The sequence below is a fragment of the Tauraco erythrolophus genome, chromosome Z, assembly GCF_009769465.1.
Source record: "Tauraco erythrolophus isolate bTauEry1 chromosome Z, bTauEry1.pri, whole genome shotgun sequence".
NCBI classification, from domain to species: Eukaryota; Metazoa; Chordata; class Aves; order Musophagiformes; family Musophagidae; genus Tauraco; species Tauraco erythrolophus.
Genome location: NC_141496.1, coordinates 92,211,085 through 92,231,154, shown reverse-complemented (window position 1 = coordinate 92,231,154; position 20,070 = coordinate 92,211,085). Strand labels below are relative to the sequence as shown.

The following is a 20,070-nucleotide window of genomic DNA, read 5'->3' as shown; positions in this document are numbered from 1 at the left end:
TCCTGGCATCTGACATGGGCAGCAAAGGCAGCTGGTGGCATCCTGGGCTGTATGAACAGGGGCACAGACAGCAGATCAGAAGAGGTGATTATTCCCCTCTGCTCTGCAGCTGTGCATCCATTTTGGGGCACCAAGTACAGGTAAGAAGCGGACGAACACCACCGAGCTGAGCAAAGGGCCACTGAGAGGCGGTGGGACTGGGGCTGGTTGGAGGGGTGGCCTTGGGAGCACCCAACAGCATCCTCAGCACCAGTGGGAGGGATGGAGGAGACCCAGCCGAGGTCTTTGCAGCCGCGTGGTGGGAGGACAAGAGGCAGTGGCACAAGCTGAAACACGAGACATTCAGGCTGGAGCCAGTAGGGCAGCCCAGCAGTGGGGATGGGGCCCGGGGAGGTTGGTCTTGTCTCCAGCCTGGGGGGGTTTCACGCTCTGACTGGGTGAAGCCCTGAACAGCCTGGTCTGAGCCCAGAACTGGCTCTGCTCTGGGCAGGGGCTGGGGCTGGAGACCTCCCCAGGTCCCCACCAATCTGAACAGCTGAAGGGAGAAATGAAAAGCATTCTTTTATTTTTTTTGCTAAATGCACTGAATAGTAGTAGTCACCTGGATACTCTGTCAGCTGATGGCTACGTATCTGTTGAGCATCAAACAGTACAGAAGAAGTACTGAGTGTTCTGTTGAGCAAACTCAGTACAGAAGAAGTCCTGAGTGTTTGTATTCATCCTGGGACTGCTTTTACTTCAGCTGTAGCAACAGTATTCCAAGTCAAGTTTCACTGGGCTATTACTGCAGAGATTACTTGTAAAGGGCTGCTTTGTTCCAAGCTGCTAATGATGCAGTCAAGTGTTGCCAATATTCACGTTCTTCAAACAAAGTGTTTTTGAGATGGCCTCACAGGCTTAAATCAGCAGCTCACCTGCAAGGAGTCTCTCACCCCAAACCAGTCAGCCACTCACTGGTAGAAACAGGACTGTGAGGCTTTAGAAAGCACCACCACTCTCTTCAACCTAGGTACGGCCTCCTGAAATTACATGCAAGGAAAGTCATAACTCTGCCTCACCTTGATAATGCTCAACTGCATCCAAAAGGTTTTCACCCATGGTTGGTTGTCCTCCATCTCGTCTCATGGAGAAACTCCCAAAAATCTGAAGAATCTCCTGAGCTCAGAACCTCCAGTCAACCACAGACAAAGCAGCAGCAAAGAAAAACACTGCTAGAAAGCTATCCAATCTTTTTTTCTTTGGAAAAATAAAGTGCAGGAACACAGGCACCACTGCATTCATGGCATCCTCTTGGCAGAGCTACTACAGGATTAAGACGACCACTCCTTCTCTACTGTACATTGTTTAGAGATGGAGCAGAGGGAGGTGGGTCTGACACTAAGGACCACAGTTTCACTTGGAAATTACTTGAGGAGGAACTTACTTTCACGAACAAGGCTTTCAGGATGACAACGTATTAATGGTGTCTGTGCAAGGCAGTTACAGGACAACATGTTGCCTCCTGGAAATGCCTGCAGTTGAGGCAGCAGCAATTTGAGGAATAGCTGCTTTTCAAAAAGCTCCATATCAAGCCTGTAGTGAAACTGTTCAGCACTGGAAGCCAGATGATACCTACTTCAAAGTAAATCCCCAAACCATGGAGAGATGAGGATCCTCAGCACCAGCCGACAGGGGTATAATCTCCTTATTCACTCTTACTGTACTGTGTTACTATAAGATTTACCGTTAATGTAGATTTGAGAGTTTCCACTGAAATGCATATAAAATTCAGAACTAAAGCCTTTACTATAGCAGGTGTTGAGGTACTGATGTTTCTTTGCTCTGTCTGCTGTAGGAAACCTCAAAACCCAGAGAAAAATAAAGATTATCAACTAAGGGAAATAATCAAATGAATAAAAATCCCAAAATCTTGTCCTAGAAAGATGGAATCACACTGTCAACAGCATAAAAACAACTGCTATGCTTTTTAAAAGTTCAAGTATGTTCTTTTCAGTTACACTAGAAACATTAATTTCATACCCATCATCAAGATTCATCAGAGTGTCCTAGGCTTGCCACAGGTTGCTGGCTATCATGGACAGCTTGGCTTGCTTTGGGGTTTCCCCTAAGTACTCCTCCTCTTCCACTCTCTCCTCCTGAAATGTTATCTTTAAAAAGGTAACACCTGTGGAATCCTTACATCAGTTCCACTGACTTTACACTGATGGAGTTGCCAGCACCACCTCAGAGAACTCATATTTTGTAAAAAACCTGAGATCAGAACCAGGACATGTTGTTTCACTTTCTCATCCACGCAATTCCTCAATAGCAGCATTGTGCACTTACATACCAGATGGCACCATAGATCCATGGCAAAGTTGTTCTTTTTCTCCCCTCCTTGTTAAGCTACTAACAAGAGATTCATTCAGAATGCAAAATACTGAGTCAGTTGACATTTTACTCCCCTCACTGCTTGAAGCCAAGAAGGGGCAGAGACTGGTTTTGGTATCACATGGATTTTCTGTATGCCTCAGTTTTGATTCTGACAAGAACAAACGGTACCTTTCAGTTACCATCCTCTCCCAGAAGTGAAGCTTCTCTTTAGGAAAACACGTGATTTCATAATGAGCTCCACAACTTTTTCAGAGTACTGCAGAAGGGCTGGCATGTTGCTTGGGAACTTGATAGACTGCAATAGCATACATTTGCTGTTTTACACACACGGATATGGACAGAAACTTTCCCTGCATCTCTTTCACCTTGCAAACTCCCATTGAGTTCACCTGGGATAACAGAAGAGAAACACTGAACCATTTGGCCAAATAAGCGAGTTTATGATCCTCACCAAAGTTGATTCTTCTTCCTCCCTTTATCTTTCACTCTGCAAAAAATGTATTGTTACAAACTTTAATGGGTCTAGCAAAAACACTTAGATCCTTCTGGTGCTAATCACAGAATTGCTGAGGTTGGAAGGGACCTCTGGATGTCACCTGGTCTAACCCCCTGCTGCAGCAGGGCCACCCAGTGCTGCCCAGAACCATGTCCAAATAGCTTTTGAATATCTCCAAAGATATAGGCTCCACAACCACTCTGAAGTGTTTCCTGATGTTCAGCTAGAGCCTCCTGTGTTTGTCTGTGGTCTTCATCACCTCTGGTCCTGTCACCGGGCACCACTATGGAAAAACACTTGAAAAAAGATCAGATTTTTACCATAATTACGCAAAACACACAAGCAGAAAAATGACCTGGCTCTACCCAGTCCTGCAGTTGCTAAGAATATTGATGTTAAGATTTTTCACCTGATTTTCGAAGGAAATGGATGTTGATCTCTCAAATCATCTGTTCTTTCCTATTCACTTTTGAGTCTGTCAGCCATTTTCAACCGCATTTAGAGTCAGGTTGACAGCTTCAAAGATAAGTAAAAACGTAAAAGTTTTAAGTTTACAGAATCATAGAATGGTTTGGGTTAGAAGGGATCTTAAAGCTCATCCAGTTCCAACCCCCCTGCCATGGGCAGGGACATCCTCCACTACACCAGGTTGCCCAAAGCCTCATCCAACCTGGCCTGGAACACTGCCAGGGATGGGGCAGCCACAGCTTCTCTGGGCAACCAGTTCCAGTGCCTCACCACCCTCATTCTAAAAAATTTCTTCCTTATATCTATTTGAGGTCTCCCCTCTTTCAGTTTAAATCCATTGCCCCTTGTTCTACCACTACACACCCCTGTAAAAAGTCTCTCTCCAGCTTTCCTGTAGGCCCCCTTTAGGGAGTTTCAAACTTTAAAAGTCCTTCAAAGTTAAAAAAAACCCAAACTTGTGGCAGGATAGAGAGGCTCAAATTAATGATTCATTCAGAGAAATGACAAGCAGAACATGGATCTTTTTTTTTTTTTTTTTTTTTGGCAGTAATTAACACTGCTGGTTAGTTAGTTACTCTAACCAACATCACAGTACCCGGACCTCTGAATCAATCACAGACTGCCATTTCTTGCCTGGCGTTGTAAATGGAATTACTGCAGCATGAGCACAGGCAATTCACACAAATCCACAGGACACCAGGCTTTGTTAGCTCTGCAGCCCATGGAAAAGACTCTCTTTGCGTTGCAGCATTTGTTTACTAGTACAGAATTAAACTGTACTTGCCCTAATCAAAGACACTTCTATCACGATATAACAGCATCCGTGAGTTTTGCTCCAACTATACTGGTTTGCACAGTGTCATAACGGTGCAAAAAGTGTGCATAAACAAAGCTATAGTCAAACTCATGGGAAAACTCTGTTTACACCAGCCCTCTGTCACAAAATAATCAGCCCTAAATCAAAACACGTTTGAATTTAGAAGTAGTCTTTCTAGGAGCTTGTACTGATTAGGCAGGTAAAACGGTGTTGAGCCGTTTCTCAGAAGGTATGCAACAAATGAAGAAATAACAGATTTTTGAGCTGCTTATTAGGAGGGGAGGATGCAGACTGTAAGAAGAAAATGAAAAGTTGTCTCCTCCTTGCCTCTTTCATGCTAATTAATGCATTTAGAAGCTGTACTGAAAGGAATTTAAACTCGTGATAGTCATAAGAGAACAGATCAAAGAAGAAAAAAGCAGACCAAGTCAAGGAAAAGAAAGCTGCACATGCCTTTCAGTTAACAGACAGAATACAGGTCTGAAGGAGGTAAGATTTGTATTTTTTTTATTCTACCCAAAATTTTCCATGTTGCTACAAAATTATGCTTCAGAAGAGGCTTCAATGTCTGTCTCTAAGTGAACTCTGAAAATATTTTGTTTCCTTGGCTAGAATTCTCTTCAGTAAAGTCATTACACCTTAACTTTGTAAGGTAGATAGATTATCTGGATGTTGTCAAGAAGGATCTGTTTTTGTGCTGTTTAAAATGGCAGAAACATGACTACTTGTGAATTTCTTCTTCAACTATATTTGATTGATTAGATTTTTAACTGTTCAGACTGCTTTTAGCTGGATGACTACTCCCTTCAGACTGGAAATTAAGATTATAAAATAAATTCCCTGCATATCTAAGTATCGATTATCCGCAAACATAAATTAGTATCACCATCTGAAAAATCAACAGATCTCTCAGAGTTTATGCTGGTTGAAAACCGCTTACAGGGAATAAGAGAAAAAAAAGAAAAAAATACTTGTAAGGACAATATTAGTTTTTCTTCTTCTGAATAGTCATTCTTGTCCAGGTAAATTGCATTTCTATCTATATTCATGAGATGTTTTACTTCGGAAGTCTGCCATCACTTATTACCTAAAAAGACCACGTCAAATTCTTCTCTATTGCACTCAGGTGCAAATACCTTGATGTTAGTGAAGTTATTCGAGTGTAGATTATCGTTAGGGTTTTGAGTTTTGCCTTATATTGGGACAGTTGCTTAAGCATATGGATCTACTCGATTCTGAGGGTATCAGATTGTCCTGCTCCCTAAAATGCTCCCGTTGAAAGAAAAACGTTGATAATATTATGCTTTAGAGATAACAAATTATTTCTTGCACTGAGGCACTGTATTTCTATCCTGTAGCTCTGAGCGGGACCAAATTCACAAAATGCCCAGAAGAAACCATCATCCAGACAGCAACTTTTTCGGAGGGAAAGGACACAGCTATCTTGCAGCAGAAGAGTAAGCATAAAGCAAAACCTATGTTAGCATGTAAGCTGGTGAAAAAAAAAATTTACATTGAAAGAAATGTACAAAACAGTACTAGAAAAAGTCACCATTGTATAGAGGTGGAGTGCATTTTAGCTATCCTGTAGTTGTCTCTAATGTTTATCATTGCAGAATCATAAAGAGCTTATGGTTAAGAAAAATCAGAATTGCAGAATTCAAGAATCTAGAGTTTGATCATATGATCACAAGTCATTAACCTTTATAACAAAATTACCAGGCTTATTGAAGCTTATTTAGAATTTTCTTTTGAGGCTGTCGCAAGGTGATCTTTACACAAAGTTTTATCTCCAGATCCACATACCTCTCTTCAGAACCCCAAAGGGACATTGCCTCACCCTAAAGAATAATGTAAGTGAAAACCCCAAAGAAATGGTAAAATACTATCAAAAAGCAGACAGAGACATCAATGCCATACGAACATGACTCTCAGTAAATAGTTTCTGGGCGAGACTCCACTCAAAGCAGAACTAATTCAAGCTAATACTTTTTTGGTGTTGGCTTACAATAAAACACGTTGGGTCTCGGATTACTAGAGACACTGTCTCACTGGTGATGTGTTAGGACTTCAGACAAATACTGCCAATGTGCTTGGGGTGTCTGTGGTGGAACGTACTTCTGGCGCTAGTTTACTGGCCCCCAAACTTGGTGACTCGTCCTGCACACACATACACACTGCAAGATACCTGTTTCTCCATGTTCATCTCTCTGGGCAGAGAGAATAAAAAAAGGGGAAGGCCCTCTGATAGTCGTTCCAAAGCAGTTCAGTTCTCCAAAAGAGAAAGCTGGCTAGTCATGTCTCAGCACTGAAACTAAGCACACTCACCTCTGACTCCCGTGAATTCCAGTGGCTGCAACAGTAAGCAGTTTTTCTAGATATGTGAGGGAAAAGCGACCTCCCTCCTTCCAGTACCAGAAGGAGCATTCAAGATACAAGCACAGATTCCTCATAGCACATGCAACTTTTAACTGGAATTGCAAGAAATTGCATACACGCTTTTCATACTAGCCTCTGGATAGGTAGGGAAGGAGTTAGATGGCAAACATGCAGTTAAAATCACCAACTCCAGAAATGACATATATTCTGTGAGGGATACAGGCTACTGGACAGTTAAAACTACAGAGCACACAAAAAGCAGAAAGTAGTCTCAAAATTCCCTTGCTTGGAGAAGTAGTCTCTCCAAGTTTTAACTGTGCTGCAGACTTTGAGGATCAGCTGCAACACAGCTGCACCTGGAAGCAAGTGAAGGCCATGAGTTGTATTCCTGGGTTAAAGAGATCTCCAGGCAACATAAAATCTTGAAGGGACAAGAGGAGTTTGCAAGATTCAGGTGCTTGTGAAAAAGAAAATCCCTTTGGCTCCAAGGTGCTTCATTCTTTGAACAGCACATCAGCAGTTCGGACAAAAAGACAGCCTGTTCTGCCACAGGAATCTGTTGGCATCTTCTTTCAGGCTTCTTAGGTCACAAGGAAACACTCCTTCACAATGCTCTGAGTCAGTGAAAATGACAGAAAATAGAAATAAAAGGTCTCGGATAAGTCACATACCCCACTCCTCAGTCCCAATGGAAAAGCCTGGTGGTAATTGCGCAGGGCAACTGGATATAAGATATATTGAAGTATGTCAGAATGGGTTTATCCTGACTCACGTGGTCATTTTTTTTTCCTACCCTCTTTTCCCTTTGAGCATTTTACAGACTGCTGCTCCTGAACAGCCAAAGAACAAAAAAATGGGGAGTGTTCTCTGTATGTCCTAACAGGAAGGATGTTAGCACAGGAGGAAGGGGTTTTGTGGCTAGCAAAGCTTGCTTTCTGACAGACAGTGGAGCTGTGCTACTTCTCCCTACTTCCCAGTAAGCAGTGGGAAGGATCTCTTACAGCACAGTTTGCAGAGCCTACATTCCCTAAAATGACCTAGTGACACCAATACTGTGCCCAGTATGTCACAGAACAAGAACTAAAGAATTACAGAGCTCTTTATGAATAATTCAAAGTTTCTTACCTGGGTTTTGAGGTTGTGTAGTGTTTTATATATCCAAGAAATCCTTCTGTCACCAGCAGTTGTTGCAATATGATACAATTAGGATATATTTCTCAATACTTGCTGCCTACAGAAATTTAACAAATAAACATGAGCTGTGTCTCTGCAGCTTTACCGGCAGGGATTCATTTAGAAGCAGCAGTCACAAGTAGATTACCTTCAAAGCAACATATTCCTCATTTTTAAAATGCTTAAGAACTTGGCAGTTTATCTAACTGCTTAATCTACAGAGGCTGGCTGAAGTTATTGATACTTTTTTTTGTTTTCTGAGGTAAATTCTGCTCCACGCCTTGCTCTAATAAAAGGATACCGATACAAGCTTTTGCTCTATTCATTCTTGCTCCCAGAACAATGCATCTAGTGCTGGTGTTCATTATTTTGTTTTGTTTTCCCAACAGAGCTCTGGGTATTGGACTCTTCATTTTGGTGCTGGCGATTTTACTTCTCTTTGGCTGCTGGTATTACAAAAGACGCGGTGGCTATAAACGCCTGCGGGTAAGCGCGGCCGCTCTCCTTCTAGCACGCCGTTATTTTGACAACGCATGATTGTGACTTGCACATTAGTGGAGAGAACATTGAATCTGCAATAGGACATCATTGTCTCAGACAATATTATACACTGATATATCCACACAAGTAAAGCCACACAACATAAAACACGCTTTGCCCTGGATGACTTGCAAGTCAGGCAAAGAGGCAAGAAGCAGCGTAGGGAGATGAAGCCAGTTGTCCAACTTTGCACAACACATCGGTGGAAAAACTGATCTCTAGGAAGCATTACATTTAATATTTACACAAAACCAAGATGTCTTTTGCCTGTTTTCATTTAAATAAAACCAACATATTCACCATCCATAAGACTTGCCCCAAAATAAGGACAGATACGATCAGAGTAAATCTAAGAAGCAAGGAAGAAAAATAGCTGTTACGAGTAAGTAAATATTTTGTTAATGTATGGGTGATGCATGATTCATTTGTATAAAAGTTGACTTGTAGCTTTAAGATTTACAAAAAAGCAGGGCAGGCTTGAGGTTTGCTTTCTAAGCACTACTTCTAAGAAATTCTATTAGATGTTTTGATATATTTTAAACATTTTTTAAAAGGTACAATCCCTCTCATAACATCTGTTGTTAGCAGTCTCAAAGCTTTATGTTTGAAGTTCTGCTCGCTCTCTCCTATGAAAGGGAGGCCGCTTTTAATCCTTTAATGTGAAAGCTCTATCCAATTTTATGTTTTATAGTAAATACCTTTCAGTTATCTTAGTATTTCAAAAAAGATATGACCATTTGGAATTAAAATATGTACATCTTAGATAAGTCAGCAAATCCATTTCCTTGCTGTTTCTGATAACTTTGTGCTGTTACCTTTCCAGTGATCTATCCAATGTATATAACAACTGGCAGAATACATAAAACATGAACTTTCATAATGAAGTATTACAAAAATGAAGGTAATACTAAAAAAAAAACACCTTCAAAGAGCAAACCAAAATTATTTCATGACTGTTTTGTACATCATGGCAAAAAGCACAATCTCTCTTTTAATTCCTCCTCATTGCAGATTGCTGCTTTCTGGTTTTGAAAATCAAACTTTTGTTAGGCTTTTTGGCTAGAGGAGAACTGGTACAGAATGTATACAAAAGAAATGGTGGGAAAATGGAAAAGAAAAAGGTTGGAGATTCAAGAAAGAAATGGGTGCTATAAAGAGGAGGCATCCAGGTACATGAGAAGGTGTCATTTCCTGCAGCAGTCCTGGACCTAAAGAATGTAATCCTCATTTTTCTGGCAACGTAACTGGATAACACAGGAGAGAGAGGTAATGTCTCAGCAAAAAGTGATGGGCAGAGAACCTCTCTTACGTGGAGACATTATGTCTGGCCCTAATCCCAGAGGCTAATACCTACAGTAAATGTGCTGTCAAACGTTAAATGATGCATAATTTGCTCCAAATTCACTTTCTCTTCTTCCTTTCATCTTCCCCGTACTTCTTCATGATCCGTCACAGAGCAAAATCTCCAGCGTGGGCACGATACGAACCATGGTGGATGAGGGAGCAATGCTGGACTGCAAAATGGCTCTCCAGGAGTACAGAAACTTCAACTCTGTGGTAAGTTGCAACTTAAGGCTTCATTTACTTACAACATAGTAAGACATGGTGAGACAATCTTGGTAAAAAGCCACTTGTTGATGATTTCTTTCTTGAGGTACGCTCTCTAGATTGCGTCTTCAATGTCTCTACATTTTAAAACCTACTATTAAGTATTCTTCTTTTAAAAAATTCTCTTCTTTCACTTACCTTTATTCTTAAGTTGTACGATCATTATGCCTTCTATTAGAACGACGTAACGAACGACGTAACACCTGAATGCTGAAATACACTTAATAAACAAACATCTCCCCAATAGATGTTCTGCCATTCTGACAAACAACAAGTGGACTGTGTCTGGTACACTATAGCCTGGCAAGGACTGTCAGGGACTGTTATGAAACTTCAAGGTTTTAGCTCCTCTAATCATTATGGAAAGATGAAAATTAAAATTTTAAAAAAGTTAAAATAACTTAATTCATAAATATATATGTCAAGTTATGGGTGTGCTTACATATTTTTAGAATAGAGAAAAGGCTAATTTACAACCTGTTTTAAATAAGCTGCCCAAATTCTTAACATTCGAAATAAGACAACGTATCTGCCTCAAGATTCTTAAAGAAACATTTCAGTATTAGTCTGACTTCTCAATATAAAAAATATCTTCCTTTTAAAATAACTTCTGTCCTTATAACACTGCAAACTCTCTCTTTGGATGAATGATACAAACAAAATGAATTTAATCTGATGCAAAACCTAAAAACTTATTAGCAAAACCTAACCTTAAAAAAAATAGACATAATGAATAACCTCAGCTATTTTAAGCTGTAGTACCATATCTGATACGAAGGTAAATACCTCGCTGTAGCTTTAATGTCATTTTCTTGTACCTCAATTGTTTTTGCAATCTTTCACACCCATTTTCCTTACCATAGGTACCTGATGCTCCACCAGCTTATGACATAATCGCTGCAGATCAGTCACCACCACCTTACTCACCATGATAACACGAAATCTTGAAGTCTATGAACATACAGATTCAATTTCTTCATTTTTCCTCTTAAGTTCCTGTACATGCTTAACTTTCTCAAAGCTAAAATCATTAAAAAAAATTTACATGCTTTCACTAGCAGTTGCTGAAAATTATTCCATCTTACTTTACAGAACTTGTTCTTGCAATGCCTCAATAAATCTGAATGTGCTTTGGTTTAAGCTTTTCATTTCCTGTGGTCAGACTAGTGCACTAGACTCAAGTCTGAGCACCTTGCATGCTTCATAGATCTACCAGGAGTAAGTACATACCACTGAGTATCAATCACAGTAGGAAGTGTTGGCACCTTTGTTTTCATCTTCCCCACTTACTGTAGCTTTCTTTAAAAAAGAAATAAATAAACTATTTCCTAGAATGTAATGTACAAGAATCTGTCATGAAATGGTCAAAACCATTTGACTACATGTCCTGTTACGTGGACTAACCATTTTCCCTACCAGCAGCTCTACCAGCAGTTCTAAAATTAACCTGCAAAAAATGACTATGTTTTACAACAGGCTTTTACCTCATATCACTTGTTTATGTACCTGTAATGAAACAATTCCTCATAAAACACTACCCAGGCAACCAAGGAATTTCTGCTCAGAGTCCTTATTATTTCATACCAGTCAATGGGTATAATGAGGATCACCTTTAGTTTCCTTCTGGCAGTCTTGGGAGAAAGCAAAAGAACTTGGTAGATACAGAGCTTTACGTGTCATCTAACACAGTGAAACAGTATGAGAAATTGTGTGAAGCCCACGTTCCTTGAAGAACACACAAGATAGCAGACTTCAAGACGTTAATTTTTCGAAGTTGCCAGAACACTAGCTGTAACATAAAAAAAAAATTGTGATACACATGACTTAGGCTACACACATTTGGCACTTATTGTTTACTTAGCCTCTTTTGTTATTGTTTACTTGCCAGATTATTACTTAGGATTATATGCAGATCAATAAATTTATACACAAGGTCTGATATCTCACAGCAGGAGGCAGCTAAAACTGCACAACACTTATTAAAAGTAGTTACAGAAGAAAATTATTTTCGTAAAACAATTATTAACTGCTATTAGTAAAGATCCATTTTGTCATTAAATATGCAAACACAAACACCTTAAAACAAAAAAAAAGAGTTTCAAATACAAGGTAGATTTACTTGACTAACTTAAACTCCATATATGGTGATAAATAATAAGACGTAGTTTTTTAGAAATGTTTCTTTTGTAATAAAAATGTTTATATAGATTAGTATATACTTGTTGGAACGTAATAAATACCTGTAATTGTTGAGAGGTTATAATCAATATATCTGTTTTTATAAATTTAGTTGACATTTGCATTTCGAAATTTAGACAGATAATTTAATCTAAAAAGCTGTCTTACATGTGTCATTTCCAATATACACCTTTAAGGAAAAAATTATGTGGACTCGTTTAGTGGCAGAAGGAAGAATACACAGGAAAATATACAAAATGCCAGCTTATAGCTAGTAAGTGCCAGAGATGTAGAACACAATGGCTGACTAAATTTTTGGCAGAACTGGTAAGCTTGAGCTTGAGGCTCATGATGTTCTGCAGCTCTGTACTCTGCACTCTCTACCCTGGGGCAACATCCTTTCAAAAGACTGTGTGGTGCCACAGTTGAATGGAACTGACATACACACTCATGGCTGAGAAAAAAATAATTTCTGTAAAGATTAATCACTACAAAGAAGCGAAGAGTGCTTAGAGTTCAAACAGCTTTACTTGTTCTCACACATTTTTCAGTAGGATCAGCATTAAATATGTTACTAGCTATTTCAAAAGCTTATGAGGAAGTTAATACTGACTAAGCAGAAACATTATTTTATTTCCAGAACTACGTAAATCCAAATTATTGGAACTGCTCAGCAGCCAGAGCTGGAATTATTGAACTTTGACACTAATTTATAGATACTTAAAGGATAGATAAGGCTTCTTGGAAACCTATCCTCTCTGTGAAAGCAGTATCTTTTCTTCATAGACATAGTTAGACAGTGTTCTCAGATTTTAATTAGTGCATGAAAATAAGAGCAAGAAATAGAGGTTCATAGAGAACTATATTATATAGGTGGAAGCTTCATCACTCATGCTAAACACCCTCACAAATTCAATTTTTCAAATCTGGCACTATACTCAACAAGGGTACACTGCAGAGGCTGGCTGCCAATCCATGACAAAACACCAGTACAGGACGGATCGAACTTGAAAGCGAGAGACCTGTAATTGCCAAAGCTGCATGCTGCAAGAGCTGGCTATGAGATGTCCTTTCTGTATCACACTCAATCACACTGCACATGACCAAAGACAAGCTAATACCTTCTAGGATGTCTGTCCCCTTAAGAAGAAAAGCATAGAACCTTCTCAGCTACCACATATGGTGAATGTGGCGTAGAGTTTTCAAATTTCCAGGAAAGGCTTTTCCATTAGACACTCATATGACCCCAGAGTAATAATTATGCTGCAATTAGATGCCTTGTATCACAACTAAAATTCTCAAAAAACGTGATCTTTGCACTCTATTTTCTCCCACCAAATGAGCAAATCAAGAAACCCATGGGATATTTGAGTTCTCCCCAGGATGCTGATGCAGAGAGGCAGCTGGTCACAGCTGGAGATTGAAGCTCTGCTTGCTACTGGTCTGCATTAAACTGCTTCCATCAGAAAAGCAGGCACACTGTTATTAAAACTCGTCTGTCCAAGATGATCCTAGCAACACCTCTGCAGCTACACACACTATGGCAACCAGTCATTATTACCCAGCTGGATTGAGTTGAGATAATGAACTAATTAAGTAATCAACTCAAGAGGCAGGCCATTTCCTCCTGGCTGCGGAAGATGCAACAGCGTCCTTGGTGCCGCAGCCCAGGCTGGTGAGCGACAACACACAACCCTTATTTAGATAAAATGAACAACTTGAAAGCCAGGCCTTTCATTAATATAGTGTGTTTTGGTCAGATCAGTAAATTACAATGGCACTAGCAGTTGCATTGTCTGTGCTTGGATTCCTGGTATGATCCTGCAGGATGATCTGCTTCCTAATGAGGTTACAAGCCTCAATGTAGCCTTAAAAGATTCCAGAATATTAGTCAGCCATCCTAGCCACTGCACGAAGGCAAAACGCAGCAGGTCCTGATGAGTGCAGTCTTCCTGACACACTGAACTGAGTGGCAAAACAGCCACTGGGCCAGGAGCCATCGGGGTAGATACCACGTATAAAACAAAGCATCAAGGACTTTCCACAGGAAGCACTTGGTTTCTGAAGAGTCTCACCAGTCCAGTGAGACAGGACTGGCATCTGCAGCTGGTTGCCAGGACAATCCGGTGACGTTCCCCTCCGTAATCTCTGTTGGTTTAACAGCTGCTGCAGCTGGGGCTGCAGACAGATTACCTTGGCCTCAAGAACTGTGTTAGTACTAACCACACGTTTCATGTCCTCATGGAACATACGTGGAAATCTGGGCTGGTCAAAGTTGCTTTAAGTTGTTTAAGACTGTACAGGAAATGGGGCAGGGTACTTTATGTGAAGCCACCGAGATGTTACACTTACAGAACATATCAAATGCTTTTTCACACAGTCAAGTGTGTTTCAGCTATTATAAAAAATACTGTTTTCTTCAGTTATTTCAATATTTCAGTGAAGCTAAAGGATTAATGAGAAGCATTCCCGATGCGTTTTCTCTAAGTACCAAGGGCCCTGGGCATTTTGTAGGCTGAGGCTGACTAATTTGGGTGAGAACTACTGTTTCAGATTGGATCCAATTACTGTTGTGGATTGGATCCTACTCTTTTGTAGAACGGTAATAATATCACCATGTTGAAGAAATGGTGTAAAATCAGTCGTATGGGATACACCAGAGATAGGTGCAGTACTGGAGAGGACTTGTCGGTTATGCACATGGAAATGGCTGTAGCTCCCACTGCGAGCTGCAGTTGTGACCACTCTGGTGGCAAACTGGTCCTAAGTCATCAGTTCTACGGAACCTGAAAGGTCACACCAGCACGTTTAAGCCTTGTGATGGAAGTAAAGCCTGAAAACCATACTTCTGCTCTCTTCAGCTGTGATGAGAGCCCAGCTGAAGAACTGTAACAGCAAACAGATGTGGTTCAAAAAGACATGAGCCTGAATGAGATGGCAGAAAACAAGACGTCCAGTTGAAATTGCAAAAAAACCCAAACCCAAAATCTTTTAATCATTCCTGGTAGACCTCAGTCATTCCATAAGGGAGGACTGAAAGAATTAACGCTCTTAGTATAGCCAGGGGAAGACAGAAAGGAGATAAGTATCATTCTCTCGTGTCAAATCATATGTGTATGGCAAAAGGAACCCAATCAATAGCCATTCTCTCATTTTAGCGGCAAGATCATAGAATCATAGAATCATAGAATCGTTAGGGCTGGAAGGGACCTTCAAAGGTCCAACCCCCCTGCAAGGAACAGGGATATCTCCAACTAGATCAGGTTGCTCAGGGCCTCATCCAACTGGGCCTTGAACGTCTCCAGGGATGGAGCATCCACCACCTCTCTGGGCAACCTGTTCCAGTGTTCTACAACTCTCATGGTAAAAAATTTTTTCCTAATATCCAACCTGAACCTACCTCCCTCTATTTTAAAACCATTACCCCTTGTCCTATCACAACAGGCCCTCCTGAACAGCCTCTCCCCATCTTTCTTGTAGGCCCCCTTGAGGTACTGGAAGACTGCTATAAGGTCACCCCGGAGACTCCTCTTCTCCAGGCTGAACAGCCCCAACTCTTTCAGCCTGTCCTCATAGGAAAGGTGCTCCAGCCCTCTTATCATCTTCGTGGCCCTCCTCTGGACCCTCTCCAACTGGTCCATGTCCTTCTTATGTTGGGGACTCCAGAACTGGACGCAATACTCCAAGTGAGGTCTCACGAGGGCAGAGTAGAGGGGGAGAATCACCTCCCTTGACCTGCTGGCCACGCTCCTCTTGATGCAGCCCAGGACGCGGTTGGCCTTCTGGGCCGCAAGAGCACATTGCCGGCTCATATTGAGCTTCTCGTCCACCAGTACTCCCAAGTCCTTCTCCTCAGGGCTGCTCACGATCCATTCTCCGCCCAGTCTGTATTTGTGCCTGGGATTGCCATGACCCAGATGTAGGACCTTGCATTTGGCCTGGTTAAACTTCATGAGGTTGGTACGGGCCCACCTCTCCAGCCTGTCGAGGTCCCTCTGGATGGCATCCCTCCCTTCCAGCGTGTCGACGGCACCACACAGCTTGGTGTCATCGGCAAACTTGCTGAGGGTGCACTCCATGCCACTGTCCACGTCACCGACAAAGATGTTGAAGAGGGCCGGGCCCAACACGGACCCCTGAGGGACGCCACTCGTGACCGGTCTCCACTTGGACATGGAGCCGTTGACCACTACTCTCTGAGTACGGCCATTGAGCCAATTCCTTATCCACCGACTGGTCCATCCATCAAACCCATGCCTCTCTAGTTTAGAGAGAAGAATGTCGTGCGGGACAGTGTCAAAAGCTTTGCACAAGTCCAAGATGACTTGTAGCAGCTTTAAACTGCATCAGCAGAAGTTTATGTTAATACCAGGAAATTTTGCAAATTTTTATTTCTAAAAATAGTGAACTACTAGAGTAGGATATATAGAGATTTTGTAGAATGTACTCCTTCAGGATTTTAAAAAACGTTAAACATTTGTCAGCAGTAAATAATTGAAGAAGACTTGATTGTGCCTTCAGGCAGAAGAGTAAAATAAACACTGAAGTTTCTTTTTTCTATGGTTCTCTGTTGCCTATTTTAACGGTACTACTCGTTGCAAAGCAATGTGATTAGTTCTCTTTGGAGAAAAAATTATGTTTGATATACAACTTAAATTTATTAATGTGTTTTTGCTTGTATGGAACTTCATTGTTGACATCAGCTTGATTAAGAATTGCTGATACTTATTTGAGTCTTATTTGTCATTTTAGATCATGTTTCTGTCTCTTCAGAGGCTGGACGATAACCTTAGATTATCCTAACAGCTTTCACTTCAAAATAGTACAATACTTTTATCTAATCTTAACATTATACTTAGAGATAAATGGGGTTCTCTTTTAACCAATCATCTTCTGTGCATCCATGGAAAAAGACAACTGAGTTGAATATGCTGCTGCCCAGAGTACTACTTTCCCTTTTAAAAATCTGCAATTCCTGTTAGTTGTGCCAACTTGCAGCTTAATGTTTAAGGCCACCTTTGAGTTATATGCATGTTTCTTTTACGAATCGGGTTTTTTAGTGTGTATAAATTTTTCTGTACCTGTTGTTATACATATGATATTTTAATTGTAATTTAAATCACTGTCTAGAACCGTAAGTCTCTCTGGAGAGGGAGACGTAATTAAAGAAAATTACTTATTTGCGTGACCTTTTTTTACTGTAGGGAATACAAAGTGAGTGTATTTTGCATTCCAACTAACACGGTTCAGCATATTCATCTAAATTCCTGTTCAGGATAAGCATTCCTGAAAACTACAACTGTTGCAGAAGACGTGAAACTGAGATGTGACTCACTGTTGGAATTATATATCCACATGCCTTCAAAAATTCAGTTCTTACATCAGAAAAGCGCACAAAATGACATTTAATAATCAGAAAACACCCGGAAACTCCAATCTGCCGAATATCTGAAATTGTTTTCTTTCCTGTTCATATTGATTCCTAGAAGGAGGAGATTTAGATGCAGAAAAGCCGTCTTGTCTCCCGACATTAAATCTGTAATGCCACAACCTCTGAGTGCAGAAAGGCTGCTCAGTGACACGACAGTAAGAACACCATCACCACACTCCTGTGGCAACAGGAGAAGCTCTCGTACCTGCTCCTCGTTCAGCTCTTGGCTTAGTTTGGCTTTTCAACTGCCAGAAGAGAAAAGTTGAATTTGAGTGATACAACTCAACCAGTAGAGCTCATGCTGATACGGAGAACTACACTGTCTCCCAGAAAAGGTCCTAAGGAGGTCATGTTTTGGAAAGGAAAAGTCAGGACAGTATGACCGTTGGATTGCAGCACTTTGCCAGAATCCTTGCTGGTTTCTATCCAAGTACAACGAGTCCCAACATGTCAGAAAAGTCGAGGAGAGGTTTATGTAGCCAAGGACCACTTACTACAACTTGGAATCAAGAAATCACCTATTTAGCAGTATATTCTGCTAAGCTATTTGCTGTGTTGCAACGCCTGACTGTTATTTCCATATCAAGTCCCCCCTTTTCTTTTCTCCTTTGCAAATGCTTTTGCTATGTAACGCTCTTCCCTTTAAGGGTTTTGGCAAAACACCGGCCACTTGCAATGTTTTGCCTTCTACTGGTCTGCCTACACATCCACGTGAAGCATTGTAACATACAGCAAACTGGCAGCCCTGGCACGCTCATTGCAATAAATGCAAGAATGAGTTGCTTTAGCCATGCAATATCAGGCAGCCAAGAGGTGAGCTTTTCGTTTTACAATATGAAGCTTGACCAGGTGATTCATCTGTTCTGCTCGACCACTCGATTGTGGATTATCCGGGGTATGAAGTTGCCAATCTGTTGCAGTAAAGTTGCCAGTAAACTTTTGTTTCCTGACTTGTTGAACAATCTTTGCGGTAAAGTGTGGCCCCTGGTCTGATGATTTCCGCGGGAACGCCCGTCTCGGTGTGATTCCTTGCAGTAGCACTGTGGTCGCTTCCCCGGCTTTATTAGTTCGGCACGGGAACGCTTCTGGCCACCCTGAAAAAGCATCCGTCACGACCAACAGGTATCGAACCCCCCCTTTTCTTGGGAGTGCTGAGAAATCAATTTGCCACTGTTGTCCTGGGTAATTCCCTTTCCCTGTTTGGCCGGGCTGGGCTTTAGTTGCTGTCTTGGGATGATTCTGCAAACAAACCTCGGCCTGCTGCGTTGCTTGCTGGATAGTGGTCCATCACTACGGCCCACAGCAATGCAAGGGGCATTATTATTTCACTTTGTGGAGTTGGGATTTTCGTGACACCAGAGACTTTTACTGCAATTGCCAAGCAGCTTGTACAGACCATTCTTCCAGCCACCACGCGTGATGAGCAGGCAGGTGTCAGGCAGCTGGTGGCCCCGAAGCACTCAGACGCTGGCCGGATGCGGAGGCGGCACCACGTCCTCCTTCAGCCGGTGGCCGGTGAGATCTGCCGGCCGGGTCACCTCCTGCTCTGCCGCTGCCGCTGCTCCTTGTGCTGGCGGAGCTGCTCCGTCACAGCCTCCTGCCGCCGGCGCTCCACCGACGGGGCGCGGGGACGGCGTGAGCACCGCCACCCCCACGGGCACCGGCACCCGCTCCCGCACAGCCCTGCCCTCTCCGGCTCGGAGTCGCTGGGCACCTCCTGCTCGACAGCCCGAGAGGCCGCCCGCGGCTTCGCCTCGGCGCCCGGCACCTCGGCGCGGGCAGTGCCGGGGGCTGCGGCTGCTGCTTCGCCTCCGCCGGAGCAGAGGCCTGGCTGGGGGCCGGGGGCCGCCCCCACCGTGCCTTCCGCAGCTGCGCGCGCAGCCGTTGCAGCGTGAGCCTCGACCTGGGCTCTCCTCCTCTTCCTCCTCCTCCTGCTTCCAGGATGTGGAGCGTCTGCGTTGCCAGGGAGGTGACCGCCACGCTGGGATCTTCGCTGGCGCCTTCAAGGGCCTCTCGGATGTGCTGCCTCTCGCCGCCCGCCATCTCCCGTCCCAGGAGCCCCAGGAACCTGACGGCCTCCTGCCGCAGGGGCTCCTGCGGGTTCTGCAGGTAGCGCTGGCCCTGCTGCAGGTGGTCCTTGGCCCTGCTCTTCTTCCTGGCCAGCAGGCACTCGCCGATCCGACATGCCTGCGCCGTCTCGACCAGCCGCACCAGCTGCCTCCACTTCAGGAACCGGCCGGCGCTGCAGAGGGCTTCCTGGGAGGCCTTGGCCACGCTCTTGTCCTCATCGTGCCGGTGAAGGAGCAGCGGCAGCAGGCTGTCCCACACCACCTCCTTCATCCTCTTCCTTTCGGCACCCGCCACGAGCGCCATCGTGCCTCGGAAGAGACGGATGGAGAGCTGCCGCACGGTGCCCGACTCGCCGTCGAAGAGCCGCCGCAGCTCGTCAGCCAGCGCCAGGGCGCTGCGGCTGGGCTCCTTCCCCTCCAGGAGCTGCAGCCTGTTGGCGAGCGCGGGCAGGACCATGTCGCTGGCGTCACTGTCGCCATCCTCCAGCTGCTCCATGAGCACCGGGGGCTCCTCGCTCCTGTGCTGTCCCAACACCAT

General features: G+C 43.0%; 2 protein-coding genes across 2 annotated transcripts; one reads left to right on the top strand and one right to left on the bottom strand.

The window, feature by feature from the left end:
* The first annotated feature begins 5,522 nt into the window (after positions 1 to 5,522).
* On the top strand, positions 5,523 to 10,786 carry MLANA (melan-A). Its single transcript, XM_009985553.2, has 4 exons — positions 5,523 to 5,611; positions 8,096 to 8,192; positions 9,702 to 9,803; positions 10,718 to 10,786. Exons 1-4 carry the CDS (start codon positions 5,538 to 5,540, stop codon positions 10,784 to 10,786), a joined length of 342 nt encoding a protein of 113 aa, XP_009983855.2. The 5' UTR covers positions 5,523 to 5,537.
* Positions 10,787 to 19,050: 8,264 nt separating this feature from the next.
* Positions 19,051 to 20,070, bottom strand: LOC147526490 (maestro heat-like repeat family member 5). The gene has a single exon (XM_086629923.1). It carries the CDS (start codon positions 20,068 to 20,070, stop codon positions 19,051 to 19,053), a length of 1,020 nt encoding a protein of 339 aa, XP_086486049.1.

Coding starts and splice junctions, on each gene's coding strand:
- MLANA (XM_009985553.2), top strand. CDS start 5,538: ATGCCCAGAAGAAACCATCATCCAGACAGCAACTTTTTCGGAGGGAAA. Junction 5,612..8,095: donor AGCTATCTTGCAGCAGAAGA/GTAAGCATAAAG, acceptor TTTTCCCAACAG/AGCTCTGGGTATTGGACTCT. Junction 9,804..10,717: donor ACAGAAACTTCAACTCTGTG/GTAAGTTGCAAC, acceptor TCCTTACCATAG/GTACCTGATGCTCCACCAGC.
- LOC147526490 (XM_086629923.1), bottom strand. CDS start 20,070: ATGGTGTTGGGACAGCACAGGAGCGAGGAGCCCCCGGTGCTCATGGAG.